This window comes from Aethina tumida, chromosome 2, assembly GCF_024364675.1.
Source record: "Aethina tumida isolate Nest 87 chromosome 2, icAetTumi1.1, whole genome shotgun sequence".
Taxonomy (NCBI): domain Eukaryota; kingdom Metazoa; phylum Arthropoda; class Insecta; order Coleoptera; family Nitidulidae; genus Aethina; species Aethina tumida.
Genome location: NC_065436.1, coordinates 37985369 through 38011274, shown reverse-complemented (window position 1 = coordinate 38011274; position 25906 = coordinate 37985369). Strand labels below are relative to the sequence as shown.

At 32.8% G+C, this 25906-nt stretch overlaps 6 protein-coding genes across 6 annotated transcripts in view; all 6 read left to right on the top strand.

The window, feature by feature from the left end:
• Positions 1–25906, top strand: part of LOC109595239 (protein gone early) — a 53312-nt gene that overhangs the window by 17192 nt on the left and 10214 nt on the right. The gene's annotated exons all lie outside the window — the stretch shown is intronic.
• On the top strand, positions 4197–5618 carry LOC109603775 (uncharacterized). Its single transcript, XM_020020271.2, has 2 exons — positions 4197–4302; positions 4448–5618. Exons 1-2 carry the CDS (start codon positions 4288–4290, stop codon positions 5369–5371), a joined length of 939 nt encoding a protein of 312 aa, XP_019875830.2. The 5' UTR covers positions 4197–4287; the 3' UTR covers positions 5372–5618.
• On the top strand, positions 8285–9601 carry LOC109603763 (uncharacterized). The gene has a single exon (XM_049963398.1). The coding sequence runs from the start codon at positions 8300–8302 to the stop codon at positions 9137–9139; it is 840 nt and encodes a 279-aa protein (XP_049819355.1). The 5' UTR covers positions 8285–8299; the 3' UTR covers positions 9140–9601.
• LOC109603760 (titin) lies at positions 15545–16420 on the top strand. The gene is made up of 2 exons (XM_049963401.1): positions 15545–15559; positions 15638–16420. The coding sequence occupies exons 1-2, from the start codon at positions 15545–15547 to the stop codon at positions 16205–16207; spliced, it is 585 nt and encodes a 194-aa protein (XP_049819358.1). The 3' UTR covers positions 16208–16420.
• On the top strand, positions 20554–22010 carry LOC109603774 (uncharacterized). Its single transcript, XM_020020270.2, has 2 exons — positions 20554–20651; positions 20806–22010. The coding sequence occupies exons 1-2, from the start codon at positions 20637–20639 to the stop codon at positions 21847–21849; spliced, it is 1059 nt and encodes a 352-aa protein (XP_019875829.1). The 5' UTR covers positions 20554–20636; the 3' UTR covers positions 21850–22010.
• LOC109595215 (uncharacterized) overlaps positions 25639–25906 on the top strand; it is a 2285-nt gene continuing 2017 nt past the window's right edge. The window contains exon 1 of the mRNA XM_049962491.1: positions 25639–25656. Coding sequence (XP_049818448.1) covers positions 25639–25656 — 18 coding nt within the window. The remainder of the gene's footprint in view (positions 25657–25906) is intronic.

Here is a 25906-nt window from a genome sequence, read left to right as displayed (position 1 = left end):
ACTTTCAAATGATTATTACATATTTCTTTTATCATTTTTGGCAGACTTACGGGTTCCCACTATTATATGCATGTTGCTGTCATTGGCGAGCGTATCAAAAATCTTAAAAGAATAAGATCTTTATTTACAAAAATTGATGTGTTAGGGTAAAAAGATATTTAAAAATAGACCTGGTGTAATAATAAGGAAAGTCACCCATAGTAAAAAATATTTTTTAAAATTGACAATTTTTTTGAACATCACTATACAGATGTCTGCTATAATAGGGCCATTTAATAATCTTTGTTATTGAGCTATTGAGCTATTGAGCTATTGAGAATGAAAGTTCCTGAAACTGACTGGTTAAAATTAATAATTCAAACATGATATATTTATCATTTTATTTATAATTGCAAGTAGAATTTAAAAATTCAAAAATATATAGAGTGTTTCATTGAAAACGGAAATGAAATCTTGTTCAAAATAAGACAAGTAAGTTATGATGTAAAAATTTCAAATCAATACCTTTTTGTTCTGTTCAAAATTTTCAACAAATATTTTTGGTTAATCACTCTGTATACACAATGTGGCCCATTTGAAACCGGAACACCCATTCTTAGACAAAATGTCATATTATTACACTTATACGAATTCTCTTAATACTTAAAATTCAAATTTATTTTTTACCACTTCGTGATAGAAATAATGAATCATGTGCGGAAATTATTCCAGAACAATTGAGAAAGATAACCACGAACTTTCGAAAAATGCATTGAATAGAACGGCAGTAAATCAAATTTAGGTATTAAGAGTATTAGTATAAGAATAGTATTATTCCAATATTGTTGAAAAATAAAATAATTTATGCTATATTTGATAATTTATACCACAGGCTACTTGATTAAAAAAATAAGAAAGTGATTTTTATTATAATTTTTCTACAAAATTATGAATATGCATAATTATTATTAAATTACACCCATTTCATAAAATGGCTATACCAAGGCAAGTTAAGTTTTGATGTAAAAATCTGAATTTGAATTGGTTGGGTCAAAGAATGTGAAATTTTGTCTATAGGTATATATTTTCATGTGTTACGGTTGAAAAAAGTTTGTTAAATTCGGACAAAAGAAACAAATTTTATGAGGGTGTCCCGGTTTCAAATGACCCATTGTATAGACAAAAGTCAAAATATTCATTTAAAAATTTTGGACGACGAAAAAAGGTATTGAACTCTGTCTTATTTTGAACAAGATTTAATTTCCATTTTCAATAACACACCATAGTCACATATTTTTGAATTTTTAAATTCTACCTTAAATTCATTCGTTTGTCCAATTTATTAAAGATTTAATATATTAATTTAAATTTAATTAAACGTGCTTTTGAGATTTTAGTCACATATTAAATCGTTTTTGATTGACTTTTTATTAGTTATTTTCATCCATGTAGTGTAATTTTAATTTTTACAACATTAGTTATAACATAGCAATAAATCATACCTCCTGGGTGTCTCCGTTTTGAACTGTTGAAGTCCTCTCGACTTTTACTGTGTATTACAATTTTCAAAAGTCACAATTCGAAAGGAGTCAGTTCATTAGAATGTACTTGAAAAAATTTACATAGTGAATTTCATAATTTCGTTTCACAATCACGTTTTAATGTATTGATTATTTTTACATGCTTCCTAAATGCTGTCATCAATTTATTAAACGCCGTTTTTTATTTTTGTCTACTATTTAAATATTCATCATAATTAAATCAACAGTTTATATGCAAATGGCACAAATGCACTTTCTTCTTTACATTGTTGCAGGAAACAGAAGAAATTTATATAATAATCGCGATTGATGCGTTTAGCTTCAGCAATGAACTTGTCCCACATTTCGAAGCGGAAAATCATTAATTTTCCGCAACGAACTTCGCATTCAAAAATCCGCGATACATTTTCTTTGCAACATTTTAATTTGTGTAATCGTGAACAATATTTAATGCAATAACAGGCGTAAAATGCGAAAATTCCTGCGAAATGAATCGAAATTTAAATATCTAGTGGGTGCATTTCGAAATTTCGAAAGTCCCGACAATAAGTTTATTTATTAATCTCCGATCGACAATCGCTTAATAACTTACAGATCATCGGATCCACTTCTGGTAATTTCGTTTAATTCGTTTAATTGGTTCAGTTTTGGGGAGCAGCAAGATTAATTACTTTTTGCATGTTCCCTTCACTCGAAAAACAACCGAATTTAATTCCATAGAAAGCAGCTTTTTTCAAACGGAATTTTATCAATCACACAATGCATTAGATAATTAATGGAGATGTTCTCTAAATTTGGAACGTGAAAATCAGCAGATCGAAAACAATGCGACTGACGTAAACTCGTCGGGTCGATTGTGATGGATCAAGAGTTCGAATTAGCATATTCGTAACGGAAGCGGAATAATAAATAAATTAGGCCGAACGATGCTGATCCTAATCCATAAATATTCGATGAGATGCTTTCTACCGTAAAACCGCGTAAAACTGTATCAATTAACCCACCCGAAAATGAAAAAGGAAACGATGGGAACATCGATTAGAAACATACACATAAAAAAAAGAGAGAGAACCTTGTGCCATATTTATTTGAGGTAAATGTCTAATTGCAGAGACGCACGGACACGTAATGTTGTTGCGAAACGTTTTATGAATTTCGGATTTAAGAAAGGTGTAATTAACATGTCGAGTGTTTATGGGTGAATCTACTATTAAACGGATTCTTGTTACCTCATTTTTTTCGACCATCTTTCTTCAACGTAATTCAATTAGATTTACTGTTTGCTTATTCAATTTAGAGAGTCTGTCTGTTTCCATTAAGTTTTAATGTATGAAATTATAATGGATTTAGTTTTAGAATTTTTATAAATGTATTTATTATTTTTATTATATTAAAATATTGAAATAATGAAAAATTTAAGAATCACAATGAAACTTTGAATTTTAATTTCTCATGTATTTTATTTAATTGTTTTAAATAAATGTTTTTAATTAAATAATTCTCAGATTAGATTTAATTAGATTTATAATTTTAATATAGCATAGAAAATATTGTCAGTTTTAAATAAACGGTATTTATAAATCTAATAAATTTATTTAAATAGTTTTTATTTGTAATAATCCAAAATTTAAGGACCACAATAGAATTTTAAATATAAATTTTTGTTGTACGTTAATTTATTTAAATAAATTTCAGATAAACAGTTTTATTAAAAAAAAAATTAATTTACTCAATATTTGTAAATCTAATAAACTTATTTAAATAATTCTTATTTGAAATAATCCAAAATTTAAGGATAACTGTAAAATTTTTGCAACTAAATTTCTATTGTAATTTATTTAAATAAATTTCAGATAAACAGGTTATTAATTTTTTTTTAATTTACTCATATTTTTAAATAAATCGTTGTTAGATTAGATCTAATTACATTTATAATTTTATATATTCGTAAAGTACCTATGTAAATATTTGTATAGTTGAAATCTCTATTGCAGTTTATTTAGTTTTTTTAAATAAATTTGAGATGAAAAATTTATTAAAAAATATTCTTAATTTTCTCATATTTTTAAATTAAACTTTGACAGATTAAATCATTTCCAGCAAATTAATATAATAATTAAAAATTATATATTAAAATCATCTTTATGGTTTTTGTAAAATCGTAAAAATGTCGCATCCCATTTTGAACTACTAATTTTGGTTTTCGACGATACATAAATAGAAAAAAGAAACAGTGTTTATGAATATTTTATAAAAGCCTTAATATTATTAACAAAATATTTTTAAAGAAATAAAATTGCAGAAATTGTTGAGTGCCAATGAAAACGACGTCGACTTTTCGCGAGTGAGTGTTTGCCTTTGCCGGACAGAAAGATATGAACAAACTCACCCCGAAATTAAACAAAATCCGATTTGATCCGTCGTTACACTGAACAAATGTCACAACTGAATTTCGTGTACATTGTAAAATATTTCGAGTGCCCTCGTCCTTGAACGGAGGACGGGAAAGAAATGTGCAAGTGACGGCGATGGACGATGGACGATGGACGATGGACGATGGACGATTGGGCATCCGTTCCCCGTTCCCCTGTTCTAAAATTCACAAATAGTATTTTATGTAGCATTTACTCGAGATAATTAATATTGCACAAAGTTTCGGGGGGGCCATACGAAACCGTATAAAAGCCCCGCACGCCGGACACAACATCGTCAAATACTTTTACATCTTCTCCAGAGTAACACACACAGTTACTCACTCAAGCACAAGATGAGACCTTTAGTGGTAAGTAAATCGACGGTCTTTGCCACTTACTTCTTCTTTCAGTGGACTAGTTTGTGTGAAAGTACAGCGGAATGGATTTAGTGTACATAAGCTGTGCCGGTGTTAATCTAACGGTCTTGAATAATAACATATCCCCGTTTTCCAGTTAATCTCCGCTCTAGTGGTCCTGGCCCGCGCTGAGCCTCCATCCGGCTACAGCTACCCAGCTCCGGGAGGTGCTGGCGGTCTCATCGGAGGCGGCGGCCTCATCGGTGGTGGCGGTGCCATCGGCGGTGGATTCTCCGGACACTCCGGCATCGGAGGTGGAGCCATCGGAGGCGGAGCCATCGGTGGTAGCGGTTTCGGAGGCGGATTCTCCTCCGGAGGTGCCAGTTTCTCGTCCGGCGGCGCTAGCTTCTCCTCTGGTGGTGCTGGATTCTCTTCCGGTGGTGCCGGATTCGGTGCCGGTGGTGCCGGTTTCGGTGGTGGCTTCGCCTCCGGTGGATTCGCCGGTGGTGCTGGTGGTGTCCAAGTTCACAAACACGTCTACGTCCACGTTGCCCCTGAAGAACCAGAGGAGAGACGCGTCCAAGCTCCAATCCAAGTAGCCGCCCCACAGAAACACTACAAGATCATCTTCATCAAGGCCCCATCTGCCCCAGCTCCAACCGCCCCAGTCATCCCAGTACAACCACAAAACGAAGAGAAGACCCTGGTCTACGTTTTGGTCAAGAAACCAGAAGAACAACCAGACATCGTTATTCCAACTCCAGCCCCAACCCAACCATCCAAACCAGAAGTCTATTTCATCAAGTACAAGACCCAGAAGGAAGCCGGAGGCGCCGGATTCGCCGCTGGCGGCATCGGCTCTGGCATCGCTGGAGGCATCGGAGGCGGAATTGGCGGTGGAATTGGCGGCGGTATCGGCGGCGGTATTGGAGGTGGAATCGGTGGCGGCATTAGCGGCGGTCATGGCGTATCTGGTTCTGGCATCGACGTAAATGCCGGCGGCATTGGCGGTGGAATCGTCTCTTCCGGTGCCGGTGGTGTCTCCGCCAAATACGGAGTCCCCGGAGCCAACGGATACTAAATTACTTTCGCAATTCCCCATAAAAAATCAAGTCAACTACATCATTAAATATTTATTGTACGGGTAGACGACGAAGCGTCCTCGTCGTTTCATTGGACCAATGGAGTGTGATATTACACTAGAACATTTCACATGTACATAAACACATACTTTAGGATTAGGTTCTCATATAAATATATATTTTTATTTTTTTATACTATTATTCTCGCGCAAACACGGTGACAAATAAATGTATTTTTTTACTTAACATCCTTGTGTTTCATTTTCTATACAACCTCACGCATTACAAAATATTAATTAATAACTAACTGATTAATTAAGTGCGTGTGGTCCAATAAACCCAAATTTAATGTTGAGCAACTTTTACTCTCAGTAAATCGAGTTTAAATTACCTTTAAAATGTTACGAACGGTTCATTAAATCGTGCACAATGCAGTTACTTAATCACCATTTTGTAATAATTGTCTATTAAAAATTGAATTACTCTTATGAACTCATCCGTCTAACGAATCTTTCGTGTTAAATTAAAAATGTATGGTAACTGTATCATTTTATATTAAAGTACATACTCAGAAAGTATTAAGATATTTTTATAAAATTATAATACCTATTGATCTAAGAAATGATTAAAATTTGACCTCAATTGGAAAACGTATTATCGGTTTTTTTCTTTTTTCTTCATTTCTTTAAGGTATCGCAAATAAGAGTGTACTTAGTTTTTGCCACAATTTGTTTTATTCAGTAATTTATATATAAATGTGAGTATTGTGATGCGATGTTGGCAGTCGTCGAGTGAAGAGGACAGAAGATGTAGAGCAAGAGGTTCCGGAAGACCCAGAGCTACCACAGAGCCACAAAACAGTCGTCTTAGATTATTGGCCCTAAGGACCGGGTGAGTTCGACGCGTTCAATCACGTTTTTGCTTGGACACGCACATAGTCACAAATAAAATAAATTATTATTTTTGATACTATTTTATTTTATTATGGTAAATTATATAAAACTACAATACTTCTAATAAAATAATTTAATTATTATTAGCTTTTGGCACTTTTAAGATTTTTGTTTAATTTTTAATCAATTACTATTTTGTAATAGGTTAATATTTTTGCGTTTTTTTACGCAGTATATATTACTTTCTTAATTTTAATTCAATTCTCTTGAAATAATTCAAAATTTAAGGATCACTGTAGAATTTTACAACTAAATTTCTATTATAATTTATTTAAATAAATTTCAGATTAGATCTAATTACATTTGTAATTTTAGAATATTTATAATGTATATATGTAAATATTTATACAGTTGAAAGTTCTGTTGTAGTTTATTTAATTTGTTTAAATCAGTTTGAGATAAAAAATATTTTTAATTTCCTCATATTTTTAGATTCACCATTGTCATAATCATCAATCTAATTAGATTCATAATTTATATTATAAACTCAACATATAACATATATTGTCTTTTTTCACAAAGTATCCAAAATTTTACAAATTAAATTGGTACATTTCTAGCATATTAATATAATAAATAAAGATCTAATATTGAATATTCTCTAAAAACATTAATATTATTTTTTAGTACTATTTTATTTTATTATGGTAAGTTATATAAAACTACAATACTTCTAATAAAATAATTGAATAATATAAACAATATTTATTATTTACCTCACTTATTCATTAGAAGTTTATAGAGAACGGTAAAAGGCATTGATTTTAAACTATTTTTTTTTAATTTATTATGAACAACAATTTTATTTCTCGTTTCACCAGAAGTTACCTCAACATTATTATTTTCAATGATCCTCCATATATATTTTTGGATTTTTAAATTCTATATGTAATTGTAAATAAAATGAATATACCATGTCCTATACCTAAACTCAACAGTTTTTGAGTCGTTTATTTTTTTCTAAAAATTTTGACAGATTGATGGAGCAACTAAAATGTCTGTAAAGCCACCAATTTTGTTGGTGGAAAGTTCATTTTTGGCATACAATATAAACAAAGACCATCTTATTGGGAGTCATTATTAATAGTTCAAAATTTTATACAGGGTATATTTACCTACATTTAATTTTGTGCATTTTAAAACACAGATAACTTTGATATTTTCATTGGAACATCGAGTATGTTTTAACATAGTTAAATTTAATATTAACAAACCTACATATGATAATATATAAAAGTTACTTTTATTTTCCTATGTGCCATTTAAAAATTTATTAAATCAAATCTTAATTTTATTATTTATGCTATTTTAAGATTTAATATTAAATTAAAAGTATAAATTAAACGTGAAATTTTCAGTCATAAGAATATTTAGTTTTTTAGAATAAATTTGCATAATCGTGCAGTAAACTAATAAAATTGCATAAATGTATATCTTCTTAAATCTTAGTTATTTCGTTTAAAGTTTGTCATTTTTTGTTACTAAAAACTGCATATTAAATAAACTTTCTTTTTTCAATTCTCAGTTTTAGTCTGAATATTTATGCAATGTTGTTAATCAATTCGCCGAATATATTCGAGTATATTAGTTAAGAATATATTGTTTAACTTTGCTTGATTTTATGTCGTAGAAGCAATTTACACAACAAGGTAAATGTCAATTAAATTCGAGGCTTTTCAAGTTCTTAATAAATAAAACTATGAGTTAAAAACGCCCCGAAGATGAATAATGTATTTTATTTGACAGTAAGAACCTTGTGTACAAACAAAAAGGTACATTTTGTTTGTACATGACATTAAACAAAAATAAGAATAAAACCCATATTAATAAACGACCGCGATTATATGCATACATTAAGGTATCGCCATGTAATAATATTGCACAAAATTTAAATATCAAAAAAAGGGGGGAAAAAGGGGCCACATATATAATGTCAGCCGAGATTAAAAATATGTCAAGTGATTCGAGTGCAAGATGAAACGCTTAATCGTAAGTAATATCGACAATAACAAAGTTTTTCCTTTAGTAAAATTCAGTTTCCAGTTATTTTTCATCGTCGCCTTCACTCGAGCGCTTCCCCACTCGTCCGGGGGTTACGATTACGCACCTCCTAACGCCGGACAAATTAATTCCTTGGGTAGCGAATTCACGCACGTTTCCAGCTCATTCGGGGGAGGAAACACGTTCCTCGTACCGCAGGGCTTCAGCGATTTCGGCTCGTTGAACGCCCAGTCCTCCAGCTTCTCCTCCAGCTCATTGGGACAAGGAGGCTCTGGTTTGGAACAGTCATTTTCTTCGAACTCTAACAGTTTGGCTAATTCCGGTGATGCTCAAGTGTTCAAACATTTATACGTGCACGTGGCTCCCGAAGACCCGGACGACGCCAAATTGGAGACGGTTCAGTTACAACCGGTCCCGAAACAAATCCACTACAGGATTATTTTCATCAAGCCTCCGTCACCGCCCAACATTCGGGTTCCCGTTGTGGCTGGGTCTCGCAGAGAAGAGAAAACTCTTGTTTACGTACTGGTTAAGAAGCCGATAATTGAAGAGGTACCGATTACTAGAACTGAATTGGAACAAGTCCCGCAGAACAAACCGGAAGTTTACTTCATCAACTACAAGAACAAAGCGAATGGAAATGTAAGTGGAGACACAAGTTTTGCTAGTAGAAGTTCAGTTAAAGTGGAATCAGAATCGAGCTCCGGTTCTGAACAACAAGTTGATTCATTGGAAGGCGTTTATGAAGATAGTTTGCCCCATTCGAGGGTGTCTTCGGGAGAGTTTACCAAATACGAATCACCGAAAGAGTGAAATAATATTTTAATTGGCTCACATTTTTGTTATACGTATTACGTGCACAATAGTTTGTAAATAGTTATAGGCTTAAGGTTTGTCAACAAATAAACATTTTCTATAAATTTATTGTTGACCTGATTTTGTATTTTAATTAACAATGTCTTTTGACAGAAGCAATTATTAGGTTGAAATTTTAATTAATTTACAATGTTGCGAAATATTCGTTAAATCAAATAAATTACTGTATGGAAAACAAATTTCTCTAAATTTGAAACTACAAAAAGAATAATAAAAGGTCAGGTGTTTCATAACCCTCGTAAATTATTTACCTAATTTGCATAATCAATTTATTGTGCTTATCTATGAAATATACCCTCAAGTATTTTTATGAGTTATAAGAATTTATTTAAATTTTTATGATCATAAATTTTCACAATGTGTGTTTGAAATCGATTCAATAAAAATAATAAAACAAAATCAAACGATTGTTATCTGATTATTAAACATTGTAGTGTTGTAATAATGTTGTTGCGTTTAAATTAGTGTTTACAGACGTGCCACATTTAATAATCGCTAATAAATATTAACGAATTATAATTCTCATAGAAAACATGCACTAAAATGTTTAGCATATAGGTGGTTAATTAATATTTTCATTTTTAAAACATAATCATGGATAAATATAATAACGCAATTTTATAAAAAGTTTTAATTATAAGTTTTATTTGTTTTATTATTTTACTACTTTTTATTAATAAAACTTTATTTTGAGTTTAAAATTTAATTTCTGAGATGGTTACTTAACAATTTCATTTTTAAAACATAATCATTGATAAATATAATAATACAGTTTTATATAAAGTTCGAATTATAAGTTTTAGTTGTTTTATTATTTTACTTCCTTTTATCAATAAAAATTTATTATGTGTTTAAAATTTAATTTCTGAGGTGTTTAATTAATATTGTCATGGAAAAAAAATGATTTATTTCATTGGGGTTACTAGAAAATGAAAATGAAATTTTATATATTTATTATAATTTTTAATATACGATACAATCTAAACCTAAAGGTTCACAAAAAATATTATTAATATTATTATTAAAAAATTCTCAATCCATTAAACACTTTCATGAGAAGAATGTTCGGTTCAGCTGGTTCTGAAGATGTTTAATTTAGTAATTCATTTAAATACACCACACTTTGGATAATTTAACGATCAAAATTAACATTTTGAACCGTAGAAAAGTAGAAATTTACCGAACAGGTACAACGATTCCCTATTAGCGCATTGAAATAAAATGATTACTTACCTTGTAGTATTGTATTGTTTCGAGGTTGACGATTCGAGTATGTCTGGGATGGATGGCGACGCAATGAACCGGCAAGTGTGTGCGTAGGTTGAGCCGAAATTATGATTATGATAGATGAGATGAAAAGGGGGAACGATAAAATTTCACGCAAGGTAAACGACACAAATCGAGCCTAAGCAAATATGTATAATTCGATTTTCTCCTTAAACTTTGCGTTGCGTACACAAAAATTTTACGTCTTTGTCTAAGACACACAAAAACGTTTGTTGACATTGCGTGTGCGAGACGAAGATGACACGTCCATAAAGTGTGCCGAATTTGCATACAGTACCCGCCGGTTTGGGCGAAGAAGAAAGCGATGTTCCTTCCTTTATCGTGCGTCGATTTTTCTCTTTTTCGTCTCCCATCTTGATATATGAATATATTGTTACATAAACGCGGTTTCCTCCCGCGAAAAGTGGGGGCACGTTGTATAAAAGACGCACGCAAAAACCAACACATCGTCAATCATCCCGAAGAACAACCATGAGACCATTTATGGTAAGTATCGAGGTGTAGTGAACAAGTGCAGTGTACTATTCCATCCCTCAGGATTTGTGATTAAAAGTGCGTGTGTATTTCAGTTCATCGCCGCCACTTTGGTCCTGGCAAACGCCAGACCTGAACCACCAACTGGATACAGGTACCCCGTTCCAGCACCCGCATTCACCGCCGGAAATCTTGGAGGTGGTTTATCTGGCGGAAGCATTATTTCTGCTGGCGGAAACCTTGGAGGCTTTTCCTCCGGCGGCATTTCTTCTGGAGGTATTGCAACTGGTGGCATTGGTTTTGGAGGCATTTCCTCTGGAGGTTATTCCGGTGGTGGCATTGGACTCGGAGGTATTTCCGGTGGAAGCATCGGAGGAAACCTTGGAGGTGTCTCCTTAAGCCAATCGTCAGGATCACTCGGCGTCACCTCCGGTCTTGGTGGTGGCCTTAATTTGGCCGGCGGATTCGGCAGTGTCGGTGGCGTACAAGTTCACAAACACGTTTATGTACACGTTGCTCCTGAAGATCCAGAAGAAGTGAGGCAGGCGGCCCTAATTCAATCTGCCCCAAGACAGAAACATTACAAAATCATCTTCATTAAGGCTCCATCCTACTCTGCCCAACAACAACAGATCATCGCCCAACAAGCCGCCCAAAAAGAAGAGAAGACCCTCGTCTACGTCTTGGTCAAGAAACCCGAATCTCCTGCTGACATCACCATTCCTGCTCCAGCTGCAGTACAACCAAGCAAACCAGAAGTCTACTTCATCAGGTAAATCAAATATGGACTTATCAGTAAATCAGTGGACTAACAAACTTTTTATTCAGGTACAAGACCAAGAGCGAGGGTGGAGCTGCTATCGGCAGTGGCGCAGCCATTGGTGGAGGTGCAGCTATTGGCGGAGGTGCATCTATTGCCGGCGGTAGCGACGCTCTTGTTGCCGGCGGCACTGGTTTAGGAGGTGGCGCATCTATTGGCATCGGTGGTTCCAGTCTTGGCGTTTCGCACAGCAGTGGTTCCTCTTTCAGCACCTCCGGTTTGTTGTCTGGAAGTTCTTCGGGAAGTTTGTCGACGAAATACGGCCCACCTGGCTACTAAGTTGATTGGTCGATAGAAAGGATGCGTCACGACCCCAAATGTGTGTGATTATTTCGAATTATTTCGATATTTTTTGTATTATTGTAAATAGTAGATGTAGTTTAAAGAATATTTTTTATATCATTTTTTATGTACGGTGACAAATACATATTTTTATATTATCTAGTTGGTTTTACTTATGATTAAATAATTATATTTTTTATTATATGTTTATGTATCATAAACGGCAGGAAATCGCGAAAAATTAACTAAAATAATTATTAGAAAGATGATTAGCAATATATAGAGAATTTTCCTGTATTTGAAGCACCCCGATGGAACGGACCAATGATTCAAGGTTTTATTTAATAAAAATAGTAATTAAAAAATTTGGTATATTGAATATACATATTATTAAAATAAACAAAAAACTTAATACTTAAGGTGAAAACAAAGATTTGTTTTAGATACATATATAGATTAGACTAGGATAGAGATAGATATACATATAAAATAAAATATCGCTTTAATGATATTAAAATTACACATTATCCATTGTTGTTTGTCTCGTCTGTAAAACGGAATCCAAAAATATTATTTCTAATAGTATTTTTAAGTTAGAATGGAGCTTCAAATTCAGCAAAATGTTTCTTTTATGGTCATTTTCTATCTATGTCTTCATAACAATATAAATTATATGAGAGCCTGTCTGGACCATGAGAAACTCCAAACTGTTCACAGTACTTGAATTCAGAGTTTCATTTGGTGACAAAACTGACTTCTGTATTGTAAATAACTATGTGTCGGTATTTTAATACCGCGATTTTGGAGCGGTATTTTTGAGGAACGGTTTAGTCGCGCTCCTAGCAACGAAATAACTAGTTACTGAGGAACGAGGCGACTGCCTAAATCGCTGTCGCGAACGAGCGTAGTCAAATCGCGACAGTATCGCGATTCGCGTTCCAGACCGTTTCGTTTCATACTTCGCAGTATAAAAATACATTCATAAAGTAATAAATTCAAACAAAACATATTGAATTCATTATAGGTTCATCATGGTTCATGGTATGAAAAAATGAACATTTTTTGTAAATTAAATTATTTTAGTTACCAATATAAAAGAACTCAATGACTCAACAAATAAATTTATTTAAAAAAAATTAATTTAGAAATTAATTAAAAATAATAAAATACATAACAAAAACTAAACATTACTTATGAATTTATAAGTTTTGGTTACAATTTAAACTGTATTTACATTGCTCATTGTTTCTTTCGTTTTATTGTACACTTCTGGTAAGATGATCGAAGTCAAGTCAACTAAAAATCAGGTCTTAAAAGTTCCTAGGCCTAAAATCTTTCCAAGTGTTGTTTATATTATACAAATAAATCACACTCTTAGAGGCCATTCATTAATTAAGTCTCGAAGGCGATTTTCTCAAAATCTGAACATGCCCTTATCTAAACACAGTTTTAGATTATATCTTTGGTTTAATAAAAATTCCTTAAGCGTAGCCCCATCATATCCAACGAAATTTCTGCTTCATACAGGTCCACTATTCTATCTATTCTATCTCTATCAAAGTCGCTCAATTGGCTAAGATTATTTCTTCTTTGTACTATAGGCATGTTAAATATTTAGTATAAATTACTAAGTAAAATAAATTGTCACAAAAACTAAGTACGCGCTTGTTTGAAATATCTTAAAGATATGAAGAAAAAAAGATAAAAAACCGACAATACGTTTTCCTATTGACTTCCTTATTTAAATAAAAACAATTATTATTTTTTTTAATATTTGAATGCGTTCTGATAAAATTAACTCTAGGGCTAATTGAAAAGTAGAAATTATATTTTCAATAAACGTCATAATTTAAATAATGCATTATCATTTATTACCATTAGAAAATTTGTGAAATTGTTTTATGATAATGCAAATACTAAACAATTTTTTTATTCCATTCCATTATCTGTAATTTTTAAATGTCCGTTGTATAAGTTATTACAACAAAATGAATGAACTAAATTATGATTGAGTTTTTATAGCATATTTTATTTACTTTCTATGAACTTGTTAATGTATGTATAAGTGAAAATTTTGTCATTTCAAAATTAAACAAAAATTCATTCGGTTAATATAATCAATAAACAAAGTTTGCGCCAAGAAACCTTGACACGAATCTTAATCTTAATCTAATATTCCTTTTCGGGATGTGCCAGAGTTGGTGTTTCTAATCCTTGAAGATCGATTAGACGGTACCAAATTGTACAAATATTGGCATATCTTTTAGAACATTGTGATATTGCAAAATTATTGTGCATCAACGACAAATTGCATCGGGTATATAATCACGCAAAGCGTCTCGTTAATCAGTCAAACCATAGAACTAAACATGAAGGTGTTTTTGGTAAGTGGTATAGTAAAATAATATGAAATCAACTAAATTAAACCAATTACAGTTGAATTTAATCGCCGTAACGTGCGTTGTGGCTCAACCACCGTATTATTACCCTCAACCCCAACAATCTGACGAAGGGTACCATTACAACCGGCCAAACGCCGTAGCCGATTTCACATCATCGTCTCGCACCTTTACCCAACCCCAACAAGTCTTCAGACATGTATACGTGCATGTGGCCCCTGAAGAGACGGAAGAGCACCACCAACGCCAACAGCTTCCGATTCCACCGCCTCAGAAACACTACAAAATAATTTTCATCAAAGCTCCATCACCGCCAAGTTATTCCGCCCCGGTCGTGCCGGTTCAACCACAAAGCGAAGAAAAGACTCTGGTTTATGTGCTGGTGAAGAAACCGGAGGCACCAGAGGATTTGGTGATTCCGACAGCGGCTCCGACACAACCTAGCAAGCCGGAGGTATATTTTATCAAGTACCAGACGAAAAAGGAGCACAAGGAAGAATCGGACAGTGTTGTTGTGGACAGTGCTTCTAGAAGTGGGTTGTCTACTAAATACGGACCACCAGAAACAAATCAAGGACCTTATTAAGAATTGTTGTATGTGTTTTAAAAATGTTTTTTATTTTTTGATTAATAAAGTATGCATTTTTGTATTAAACTTTTATGATTATTATTCTTGTTGAGAGTTGAGCATCACACTACGATAAAATTAATATATTTTTCCCTTAAATATTTAATATAATATAAAAGGTTAAGAATAGTGTATCTTTGTTAATGAATGGACGAAATAGATGCATCCAATTAAAATACCAAAGAGAACATCTTCATGGGTCCGTTTCTTGGAAACGGTTACGAAAGCGTTTCGGTCAATCCGGTCACACTCCGTAGATCCCTAATCCCATTAAGCCTAATGCTCAAATATTATGTATTTTGGGCTACATTACCTCATTTGATCATAAATATTAAAATTTTATTTAAGAGACTAAATGATTAGATTCGTTAGTGGGGATTCAACTATATAAGGCCTTAAGAATTTCTGTTATTGTCAGAATCAACCTCACCAACAGTTTTAATAAGTTCAACATGAAGACGTTCCTTGTGAGTACCACAATTTTTTGTTGTTATATTTAGAATTATTTAAGCATGAAAATGTGTAATTTATTTAAAAATTTACAGTTAGTTTTGGTGTCGGCGGTGTGCGTGTCGGGGCGACCCGAACCCCCGATCGGTTACAGTTATCCTGTACCTAATTCAATCGCCTCCATCGGCCCTGTTGCGCCTGTTGCCAGCGTGGCTTCCGCTGCTCCTTTACCCACACAAGTCCATAAACACGTGTACGTCCACGTCGCCCCAGAGGAACCGGAAGAGCAACGTCAACGTCAACAACTTCCGATTGGTCCCCCTCAGAAACACTACAAAATCATTTTCATCAAGGCACCATCACCTCCTACTTATTCCGCCCCGATTATCCCAGTTCAACCACAAAACGAAGAAAAGACTCTGGTTTATGTGTTGGTTAAGAAACCGGAAGACCCTCAAGAGGTAGTGATCCCAACTGTTGCTCCAACCAAACCTAGCAAACCGGAAGTTTATTTCATCAAGTACAAGACGCAAAAGGAGGCGCACGTGGATAATGTGGCGGTGGATAGTGGGGCAGCTCGAGGAACGGCGAATAACGATTCGTACTTGGGCGGTAGCTTGACTGGTGGAAATTTGCCCACCAACTATGGACCGCCAAAAGTTTAAAATTGACGGTGACAAATGATTCTGTAAATATGTTTAGCTATTAGGTTTTTTATACTGGCCAGAAATACATTTTTACCAAAGATAATTCGACAGTTTTAACAACTTAAGACATGTATAAAATCTTCAATAAAGTGAGGTGAGGTGTTTTAGAAGGTACAAACGGAGTAAATTTAACCGTCCAATTTGAACTGGAAATGCACATAAACTCCTGGACAAAAGTTTGGAAACCTTATAATTATTAATAAACAATGAATGATTTAAATAAAATTACTGTTCTATGTCATGTATAAGGGAGTAAAAAATTACTAGAAATTATTATTTATTATTTTTATTAAGATATGATAAAGTAAAATAGAAGTCAAACTTACACTTTTTCTTGTTCGAACCAGCCTTTTATGTACTTACATGAAAATATACTTGGGATCGTTGTTCTGTTGAAACAACCTTCTTGACATATTATTCTCCGCTTAAAGTAGCATGTGGTCCTTTAATATGTTTCCAAAAACAAATCGATGAAGTTTTTTTAGTAATATGGACAAATGGGATAACGCCATATCGATTGAAATAGCCCTGTACCATACCATTGCCATTTCTGTGTTTAACTATCGGTAATTGGTGTTTTTTATGGAATTGTTTGCCTACTGATCGCCCTTACCTTCATTTCCAAATAAATTAAACAAATTTAAATGAATTTCGTAAGGCGATTGGAAAAAAAAGATTGTGTATTTAAAATGTGTCGTAATGTTTGTCCAGTCTCTTGTCACAAGAAATTAATAACGAAAAAGTAAGTGATTAACGTGAACCCATTAAGATAAAACAATGATTTCGATTATCGAATCGGGCTCACCGATTGTCGAATTCATTTTCTATAAACCGTTTTGGTGTTTGTTGTTTTTTTTCTATCGGTCGAGGACGAAGAAAGTTTGTTCACCCACGCCCTGTTCAAATCTGGAACCTGTTCCTATAAAATAATGATAGACGGGTCGATGAAAATGTGGAACGCCCAATGTAACTCCGAACTGAAACGGTGTTGATTTATGGCTGCATTCTTGTTTAATAATGTACGTGGATTTTAATCGTTATAACATTCTTAATAAACATTAATTCAATTTTAAAACGTGTTTGGGAATGAAAATAAATACAATTAAAATCTTTGGAAAAACATTTTTGTTGCTTAACTTAATTTTAAATCATTAATAAACATATTGGTCTACGGTTTAGTTGAATTTTTTTTATTCTAACAACGATTAGACAATAGGCAACAAATGTAGCACATTGTATTCTGAGTTGCCTGACGCGTACAAAAAGTAAACAAATTAAATACATAAATCCATTTTGCTTAAATTGTAAGCTTGTGTATCAGATTCGTGTTGAGATGAGAAATAAAAAACTCAGAACGTCCGCTGATATTTATATATCCTATTAATACAGTGGAGAAAGTATGCCAATTTTGACAATTTAATATATTTAAATATATGGCGAATGTGGAGAGTGGAACCGTTTTTGGTCCATTCATCGTACGATCAGATTTATCAATAGCATTAAACAAACATTAATATGCAAATTACTTTTGTTTCAGGTGAGCGACAACAGCTAATAACCGATAATCAAGCAGTAAGTGTTGATAAACTTCACAATCTATTGAAAAGATCATTCAGGTTCCACATTGTATCAATACGAATGTCAATGGTGTTTATTTACAATGGGAAAAGTCTGTTTTGATTCTTTTTGTTGTTACCGCCTTTTATCATATCATATTATTTCGGTGTCGATGACTTATAACGGTTTGTGATCCGTTTCAGCTTCTAGAAACTTACGATTTCGTTTTCGATTAAATTTTATTGTTCGATTATTATTAAATGTTAATGTATTTGTTGTATAATACCATATAAATATTTCCCACAACAAACTTTGAGAAATTGTGATGAACAATCAATAAATTATTAAAATATAAAAGCATAAGTGTTAAAGTGGTAAATTATTTTAATTATAAAATAGCATTTCACTTGAAACTCTTTCGAGAGTTTCACAATATTTTTCCACCTATTAGGATCGAATTTCTTAAGATTAGAAATGTGGATCATTTATTTTTAGTGGCCGTGTTTTGAAATTTTTTCGTTTAGAAATTTCCAACGAATCGTCCATAATATTTACATAAAATTTTAGCGCTTCTGTTTTACGAACGCGAAATGCTTTTAAGAACAATGAATTTTATTAAAAAAAATCGGTGGAGGAAAGTGAAATGTGGTCAGATAAATATGCAATTTTATCGTGATTAAAAAGACAATGATGAAAGGAACGATACCGTTTTTGTCATGTGACTCATCGGCGAAATCAAAAGAGTTTTGCGGGGCGTGTCAATCCACCAGGATGGAATTTCTCCGAAGAACAGTGAATTTCTCAACTGCGCCACCTTATTACGATTATCGGACGCGTCCGAATTACGCATTCCCGATTCGTCCATTAGAAAATTTTTATACAGTTTTTATTATGGTTTTGCTACTAGACAATTCAATTTGGTCATATTCATGAACAATTTCGATTATGACGAAACGCTTTAATTGTTTGTTTAATTGAAACGTGCCACTTTTTATTGTTTCATTACAATGCTTGGCTTGCAACTGACAATCAATGTTCTTTTATTTAAATTAGCTTATTTCTCAGATCTGTTTGTTTATTTAAATATGATAATTTAAAAATCCTGCGTTGAAATCTGTGTTTTATTATTCATTTACATTACTGATTATTCGCTTTAACCTATTATTAAAATGTAAATTGATTGAAAATAAAGAAATAAAATTTAATAACTTAAGAACTACAGTTATTTATTATTTCTAGTTTTGTATTAAATCTTCCAAATCCTAAATAGTCTTATTCGATTTAATTAAATGATAAACCAACAAAATAAAACATTTAGAAGAAAATTTATTGTATTCTTCTATGATTTCTTAATATAATCTATTATTTTCAAAGAAGAAATAAAATGAATTTTTTATATTATAATTTAAATATGTACAATTGTATTTTCCTAAAAAAGTAATAATTTTCCAAATTACATCTGAATTAGGAAATTAAACATAAATTTTCTAAAAATATTTGCTTTTCTCTCCTACGAGTACTTAATCATTTGATACAATTCATTATTTTTTATTTAAGAAATTGACTTTCAATGTTGTTTTATTTCCATGTTACAATTTAACTCAATCATTTGCACAATTGTATTTTCCTAAATAATTAATAATTTTCTAAACTGCTTTTGAATAAGTTAATTAAAAATTAATTATTAACATCCTATTTCATTAAATAAACAACATACATATTCAAAGAAAATTTGCTTTACTCTTCAACAATTTCTTAATCGTTTGATATAATTCACTATTTTAACCTTGAAAAAACTTGGAAAGAAAAAAATAAAATGAAAATGAAATTTTGAAATTTGTATGTGAATAAGGTAATTAAAAATAAAGTACTATGTCTTATTTTAAATGTAATGTTAAACCAGTATATTTATTTAATTCTTAACCATTTTGAGCGCTGAAGGAAATAGAAAATAATAAATTTACAATACAATTGACTCATTCATTTATTTATTCATAAAAATGTAAAAAGTTTAAAATTTAATTGACTTTATTATATTATTAAAGTATGTGGATTTAATTAACCGTGATGAAACAAATTTAAAAGGAATTTAAGAAGTAACAGCTTCTTTTTACACTGACAAGACGATTGCTTCACTTTTTCTTCACATATATTCACTGAATTCAATTCTTGAGAAGATTAAACGGAAATGTGGAAATTACCATGATTGTATCAGCAAAACGTTAATTTAGAGATTAGTAGTAAGTATAAATATCAGTCATATCATATCATCTAGTATATTTCAGTCCCTGAAAGGATAATATAAAGATTGTATTATAAAAACGATTTCAATTTATTGCATAAAAAATAAGCAAATTTAAGAGAAATTTTTCATATTATACTCACATACAATCCTTGAAAGGTTAAGATTTGATAAGGATAAATATATGTATAAATTAATCTAATTTAGTTCATTCCTCGAAAGGATAATGCGAATTTTCTCACATTATTATAATGTTTAAGTAAGACCTCTGATGTGTGCATCCGAGCACGGATGCATCAGCGACGGTCTGCGGCGGGCGCGCTCTCGTTTGCGTAGGTAATGTCGCTTGGCGGCGTTTCGGTGAGAGGACGTGACCCGATTTTTCGAACCGGCCTTACCAAAATTTCGTTTTCGTTCCGGCGGGGCACGTGGTCCTTCTCGTCTTCGTGTCGTCCGATGTCCTTGGACACGGTGGGGCGGAAGATGCGACCGGTATAAATGGCCGGACCCCGAGTCTAAACGGCGTCAAACCAATCCGTTCGAGTGACCACTAGTGACCGCGGTCATACCGGAACATACGAGTGCGACATGAAGACTTTCCTGGTAAGTTCAATCGTCCTTGCTCATTGCTTCGTGAACTTGTGTGAGCGGTGAACTGTGCAAGCCATAAGGACAATGTCAAGTGTTGTTTTATTATGTTGTGTCAAGTGCATCGGTACAACTGGATGATTATTAATAACTGATTGCAACTTTTCAGCTAATTTCGGCGTTAGCTGCGGTGGCTTTTGGCCGTCCGGAAGCCGGATACAGTTATCCGCCACCTCCATCACCTCCGTCCGGCTTGTACGGAGCACCGGGAGGCGGCAGTTTGGGTGGTAGTATCAGCCTAGGCGGTGGACACAGCCACGGTCATTCCAGTTCTATTAGCTTCTCCAGCGGTTCCATCGGAGGCGGCTCCTTAAGTTTGGGAGGCGGTCACGGATTGACTGACGGCATTGGCTTCTCTGGCGCTTCTTTGGCAACCTCCGGAGCCGGATCTGGCTTCACTGGAGGCTTCTCCGGTGGATTAGGACTGGGCGGAGGAATTGGGGGAGGTTCAAGCTTTGCAGGAGGTTCAGGTTTTGGAGGAGGTGCTGGCCTTAGTTTGGGAGGCGGAGGCGGTGGTGCCATTGTGCAAAAACACATCTACGTACACGTCCCTCCACCAGAACCAGAAGAGTTCCATCAACACCGTCACATTGAAGTTGCTCCTCCTCAGAAACACTACAAAATTATTTTCATCAAGGCTCCATCTCCACCAACTCCAACCGCTCCTGTCATTCCTCTGCAGCCACAAAACGAAGAGAAGACTCTGGTATACGTTTTGGTCAAGAAACCAGAAGAACAACCAGACATCCACATCCCAGCTCCAATTCCAACCCAACCAAGCAAACCAGAAGTTTACTTCATCAGATACAAGACCCAAAAAGAAGCCGGAGGAGCCGGATTCGCCGCTGGCGGTCTTGGAAGCGGCATCGTTGGCGGTGGTGCAGGTCTTGGAGGCGGTGCAGGCATTGGGGGTGGTGCAGGTATCGGAGGTGGAATCGTTGGCGGCGGTGCAGGCATTGGTGGTGGAATCGATGGCGGCGCTCTCATTGGCGGTGGTCACGGTTCTGCTGCTATCGAAGATATCTCCTTAACTCATGGCGGCTCTATTTCATCTTCCATTTCCTCCTCCATCTCTAGCTCGTCCATTGGAGGTGGCGCCAGTCTGTCCACTAGCTACGGACCACCAGGACACAAAAGCGGTGGTCCATATTGAAAATCGAAATCGACGTAAATTTCAAGACTTGGGTTGATTCGACCCCCTAGAAAACTGTTTTGTACATAGTCTACTATTTTAGTCTAATTTTATTATTAATATTATTATTGAGTATTTTTTGCTAGCAAGAATTACGGTGACAAATAAATTTATTTTTTTATAAATAACCAGTTGCGTTTCATTTTATGATAAAGTAGTACAATGGTTAATTTTGGCGATGACCAAAAAAATACATCAGAGAGATAGAGAGAGTGCAAACCCATTGACACGATTCCGGGTTTCTTATTTTTTTCATACACTTCAATTTTAAAACGGTTTAATGTGGGCCCGGCCCGATCGGAAATTTTATTATATCACCTCGAATAATTTTCGAACGGAGAAAGTAGAGTGGCTAGAAACTCGATGAGATATGGGCAAACGTCTCTGATCGTCCCGTGGTTATTAATAAGCGTGACATCCACACAATTAGCGACTTTTATCCCATTTTATTCGTACATTAACGATTGTTAATCCTTTGATTTATTTTTATACGATGTGAGTTTCTAAACGTATTCAGATATTTAGATTACGGAGAAAATGCAAAAGAATCGTTCAGTGGTTCACGCCCTGTTTACTTAAAAATGATTTCATGAAATATTTAATTAATATATGCACTTGATTTTGACTTGGTATATCACTTAAAGAATTATGTCATTTTAAATAATTTTCAAAGAAAGAGAAAGCAATTCAAAAAATCCATAATATGCTGTTACATTAGACCTTTAATTTATATTGTATATGCATCCATTGCGACCATTTTCTAAAATTCTGTGTAAACATTTAATTATAATATATATAAAGATGTGGTGGTTACATTTAAATTCACTTCTTACTCATACAAAAAACGTTCATTAATTCGTGAAACTATTAGTAATTCACTCGATTAAATGTCAAGAATTAGTTTAAACTTTCACTTTTCACATACATTTTTTAAAATGAAATTTTTGAAAAATTACCGCTAACTGAATAAGAAGAATGGAAAAAAGATAGAACATTGAACCCGTTTCGTCTGCTTGTTCGACATTGACCCCGACCGTCGAGGAATTTCACTTTCCGAAAACGAAACCGAAATCGTAAAGACGAACGACTTCTTCCTGGTTTTCGGGTTACGCCTTCAGAAACCGTTCATGCGTCTCAAATTTGTTCAATTTATTCACGGTTTGTTTTTATTCTAAAATTAATCACGCTTTTTCCTATAAAATAAAAACAAAACTATATATTTTATATTAAATAAAATAAAGATGTACGAATGAATAATGAAATAAAATAATAATGATAATAATCATAATGATAATAATGATAATAATGATAATAATGATAATAATGATAATAATGATAATAATGATAATAATGATAACAATGATAATAATGATAATAATGATAATAATGATAATAATGATAACAATGATAATAATGATAATAATGATGATAATGATGATAATGATAATAATGATGATAATGATGATAATGATGATAATGATGATAATGATTGATGATAATGATAATAATGATAATAATGATAATAATGATAATAATGATAATAATGATAATAATGATAATAATGATAACAATGATAATAATGATAATAATGATAATAATGATAATAATGATAACAATGATAATAATGATAATAATGATAATAATGATAATAATGATAACAATGATAACAATGATAATAATGATAATAATGATGATAATGATGATAATGATGATAATGATAATAATGATGATAATGATGATAATGATTGATGATAATGATAATAATGATAATAATAATGATAATGATGATAGTGATAATAATGATGATGAATGATGATAATGATGACAAAAATAAATATAATAATAATAATAATTTGTATTAAATAATGCATTATCAGACGTTAATAATTAATTATTATTATTAATACTTTTGTGAAAAACTGTTTCTAATAAAATTTCAGACGGTAGGCAACTCAGATTACAATTGTTAAAAAAATAGTGCATACATATAGTAGACAAATTTATGTGAATATGAATCATCTGAAAGTGAACGTGTTAGATTCCTTTGGAAACTTCCCGTTTAATTTTATCCGAAGGTTTTTATTATAATTGCCCAATAAGAACATTTTTTTATAATTTATAATTAAATTTTATATTTTTTTAATTGATATTTTTATTAATGTGTGTAATTAAATATTTTTGATATGTCCAATGAATTAATTGATAAAATTATTTTATGTTATTGACAAAAATTTATGGGGGCATAAAAAGTCCGTTAATAGTTTTCATGTGAATATCATAAACATAATGAAAGACAGATTGAAAATCTACGACTAATTGTTACGTAATTGTGCTTCTGCAGCTTGTCACCATTATACGTATATTATGTCTACAATTGCATAAGTAATTTTCGCTACTTCTTTCAACCCCACAATTAATATTGTGACCAACAACTTGTCTCCTTCTTTCAAATTTTAGACATTACTAAATTGTTCTGGATACAGTGAATGAAGCAAATGCAAAATCATTTGCCCCCAACCAACAATTATGTTACAATTAGACACATCTGATCGAGTGCAAGAAGAGATTTGCGCAACGTTCGATCTGTCGACGCATTAATTTAACGCGTTGCTCCTTTAATTACAGTGATGCGATTTGATGCATGTGCAATACGGAACGTCCGATTGATAATTCATGTGTATAAATTAGAAAATCATCCACTCTCACTCCCACTTGTCTCTCCCTTGTCTTTTGTTTTATTCAATGCGAATTGGGAAATATTTTCGGTTCTGATGTTCTGAAAAAATCGGGTTTATTCAACGCCAATGCTTTTCTTTAAGCTGTTTATTATGCAACGAAAGCGCTAAATGATATTATGTTCGACACGGATTATTTACATAATACAGATGTTTTGTTGTTGTCGGATCTTGACTATTTTATTGTTTATTGTAACTCTGCTTATTTTCAAGTAGTAATGGTATAATCTCAATTTTCTTTTTTTCTTTTTTTTAATATAGAATATTCATTGTAAATTTAGTAGAATCTATTTTATTTAAAAGATTTTTTAAAGGTTTATTCTATTTTTTAAAATACTGACATAACATCAAGATTTAATATTGTGTGTTTTGTTCATTAACTATAAACTGTTATGTATTTTATTTAAAAGATTTTATAATTTATCATGTTTTATTAACTCAGTTTATAAGTATATAAGTAAATAACAAAGTCTAGAATGAGTTATTTTGAAATAAAAACCTTCCTTCAAATCCAACAACATTTGCACTACTCCAATGACATAAGAATTAAATATAAAAAATGAACTGCATAATCCCATTTGTATTTCTTTTATTGTTGTTATTATTGCACTTTTTTAAGAATTAGTTATTGCATAAGCATGTATCGTGCAGTTTAAATGGAAAGCAGATGATTGATCCCTGTCAATGGTTCTCCTAAGAAATAATTTAAAAAAGTTATTGTTCGTAGTTGGCTAAGGCTCGAACAAGTAAAATTTCTTGGGGCCATTATCGTCGTACCTGTCGAGTAATTAGGGCCGTTGTTCGCCAGTGTCGCGGCGTCGTCGTCGTACGAGGAGGTTGTGACCCTAATTTCACTTATTTTAAATGCTAAAGTGCGGTTGTGTGTGTTCATGTACCGGAGGAAGATGCGAAGGAAAAGCGGGGGTTCATCTTCCCCAGATCGGAGAACCGGGTATAAGAAGATGCAGCCAGATGTGCATCGTCACACGCACACGTTCAAGTCCACGTGCCGAACATGAACAAACTTGTGCTGGTGAGTAAAAAGTTATTGTTTTTACCCTTTTTGTGGCGGGCGGTTTGGTGCGCGGTGTCGGTGGTTCGTGGCCAATTCCGGCTTCCAATTGTGATTGTGTGTTTCGATTGTAACTTTTATTTTTTATTGAAAGTAACGCAAAAATGATCCATCATTTTTTAGAAAAAATCAGTTTTATCAATTATAAATTTTATTTATTGAAAAAAGTTATTTAAAATTATAAAAATTATTTAATTTTTTATTTATGAAT

Coding starts and splice junctions, on each gene's coding strand:
- LOC109603763 (XM_049963398.1), top strand. CDS start 8,300: ATGAAACGCTTAATCGTAAGTAATATCGACAATAACAAAGTTTTTCCT.